The sequence below is a fragment of the Acyrthosiphon pisum genome, chromosome A1 (genome assembly GCF_005508785.2).
Source record: "Acyrthosiphon pisum isolate AL4f chromosome A1, pea_aphid_22Mar2018_4r6ur, whole genome shotgun sequence".
NCBI classification, from domain to species: domain Eukaryota; kingdom Metazoa; phylum Arthropoda; class Insecta; order Hemiptera; family Aphididae; genus Acyrthosiphon; species Acyrthosiphon pisum.
Window position 1 is genome coordinate 14685872 of NC_042494.1, and position 2951 is coordinate 14688822.

The window sequence follows — 2951 nt, forward strand, 5'->3', positions numbered from 1 at the left end:
TATATGTTCAGTACATAAATAAAAACAATACATATCTGTTAGAAAATTATTAAATTTTTTTAAAATAACAAGATAAAACTGCATCGTTGTTTTGTTTATAGAAATATAACTTTTAATATTTGTTCTGTATTCTAAGGATTTGGTGCATTAGGTATGTATATCATACATCTATGGTTCTTAACTAAGACATGTAAAGGCATGGACAAATAAGGATGAATTTAATAGAACACTCAAGAAGTTAGACTTTAACCGTTAGATGACTATGAACAAAATTGCTTCAAAAATGATTATTAACTAGTTATACTAAATAACATAAATAATAATTAATAACTAATAAGCAATAACAAAGTTTGTATGAAACTTACAGACAATTTTTTGTTACTTAATTTTTATTTTGATTTAGCAAATTGAGTCATTTTCTTCTTGATTACATCTACATTGGAAATAGTGATAAATAAAAAAAATATAAAGAATTCATAAATTTATTTTCATGTAATTCTTGCAGATTACAACCACATTTGAAACTTAACATAATGACTATTGATAGTTGGAAAATAACGTACCTAAAAGTTAAATATTAACTTCAAATGACTAGAAAATTAATCTCAAAGTTGCACATTTTAATTATAATTTATATCCTAGTTTTAATAATATGCTTAATGAAGTGGAATGCTGAAGCAAAATAATGAAATAAAATTAAAAATGCAAAAGTGTAAACTTGTATTACAAAATACAGTTATATACCACATTAAAATGTACTCCATTGATAAAAAACTCTGAAAACCATACAAAAATTGGTATATTAAATTGGAAAAAGTTATATTTTTTTTTGTGTCAATATAAAACTTATCAGTTATGCCGACAGTACATTTCTAAAATCACTGGAGTATATAAACTCACACCAAATAGTCAAACCAACAGTGACATTTAAAAAAATATCGTAACTACATTAATATAAATAATGTATTAGTTATCGAGCCTTAAACATAACTTATAATAGTTGCCGTACTACATAAAAATAAAAACTCTTGAGCGTAATTTATTATGGCAACGCATTACATAAAAATCAAACTTCACCCAATAAAAAAATAATAATAATTAAAAATAAATAAATAGGTAATAATAATAATAATAATAATAAAAAAAACAACAAAATAAAATAAATAAGACTTGGTTCAAGTATAGACATAACAAAACCTATACTCAGTTTCAAAAGAGAACATACAGGTCGGTGACCAGTTTAAGTCCAACGGCACGCATCCCCTACCAATTTTCCGTTGTTAGCGTTATCAAGTGGTTTTCGACGCACCAATTGAATCATTTTGACATACGCGTAAGCGGTATGTTCTCTTTTGAAAAGGAATATATTACAATATTGAGTATTATGTCTATGCATTTAGGAGGTCTATACTCCCATGATATATAGGAACTTGATCTATTTCTTTAATATAATAAATATTAAATACTAACTGCCAAATGTCACCATTGGCGGTTTACCATTCGCAAACATAGTTCATGATCACGCACATCACCCCATCCACCATTTCCTTTGCGCAGTACTTTTTTTTTGATTGGAGCATAGGTCACTTCTAACTTCTCTGGAAATAAATATTTGTACACCGAACTAAGCAGTTTTTGAACTTTAGCTATGAGCGCCATATCAAAACAACTTTTTTTATGATGAACACCACTAAACAAGAAAAATATTTTACATTATTATTTAATATTTATACATGAGAATCTTAATTTTATTATAACTTACCATTCACCAATGTGAAACACTCTAGGAGCTTTGAGTACAAACACTTTAAATTCATGGCTAAGACAATTATTGGATACACTCTGGAGACTCCAATCCCAGTTGTAATCATCATACTTGCAGAATGTGTCGGCACAATCTACAAACTGTTTCCAAACAGTCCGATTGTACGCCATACCCATATTATGCTTGCTGCTAATCCATTGAGAAATTTCGGCCTAAAATATTTTTAATATTGTACAAATACAATTAGTTTAAATTTAATTTGAACAAATGCATATAATATAGAGAAACATTTTTTTTTTTATATTTATTAATAGAAAATCTAACACAAAATGTAACAATAAATCTACATGCTTAAAAAAAACTCTATTATTATAAAAACATACATATTACTAATATTATTAACTAAGGTATGATATGCAATTATAATACAATACATTAACTAAAGTAGTTAAAAAAACCAGCTAATGTTAAATAATAAATAAATCAATACATTTTTATTTCAACCTCTGAAAAGAGTTAAATATAAGACAATTATTATTAATCGACCTATTTTTTTTTAAAACCAATAGATGTCAATTTCAATTGAACACATATTATATATTTTTAGTTTTCAAGCATAAAATACATAAAACAGTAAGAAGTAAAATAAACCTATGAATAATGAGTAGTTATGCTAAGCTCTTTGGTTTCTATGAGCACCTAATTTAAGAGTCATACACAATATGTAATATAAGCAACAAATAATTAATGATAGTTGTCACATTGACTATTTAAATGTTTAAATTAACATAACTAGAACTGTTAAGATGTCCAAACAAAACATGATAAAGTACTGACCTTTATATCATATTAATTAACAATAGAAAATGTAATTTATTATAGGTGTATCAATAAAGAAATACATGCTAAAAAAACTATGAATACATTTAGGAGTCTAGGCCAAAAAATCCATGAAATAATATTTTTTTATTAAAATCAACAATAGTATAAGACGTGTAACCACGGAAACGAGCTTAAAAAAGGACGGATAGACACAGCAGACATAAAAGTGTTTTTACAGAAATTTAATAGTTTTATAGAAACAATTTTAGAATTATAAGCTTAATTGATACAATGATACCTATAGTAAATTTGATGTTCAATAGACACATTTTTTTTTCTATTAGACGGATTAGGAGGATGTCAG

General features: G+C 25.9%; 1 protein-coding gene across 7 annotated transcripts in view; it reads right to left on the minus strand.

The window, feature by feature from the left end:
- Window positions 1-466: 466 nt before the first annotated feature.
- Window positions 467-2951, minus strand: part of LOC100159651 (alpha-1,6-mannosyl-glycoprotein 2-beta-N-acetylglucosaminyltransferase) — a 65897-nt gene continuing 63412 nt past the window's right edge. For all 7 annotated transcript variants that reach the window (XM_029486713.1, XM_029486715.1, XM_029486714.1 and 4 more), the window contains 2 exons: window positions 1763-1977; window positions 467-1690 (listed from right to left, as the gene is read on the minus strand). In XM_029486713.1, coding sequence (XP_029342573.1) covers window positions 1480-1690; window positions 1763-1977 — 426 coding nt within the window. In that variant the 3' untranslated portion in view covers window positions 467-1479. The remainder of the gene's footprint in view (window positions 1691-1762; window positions 1978-2951) is intronic.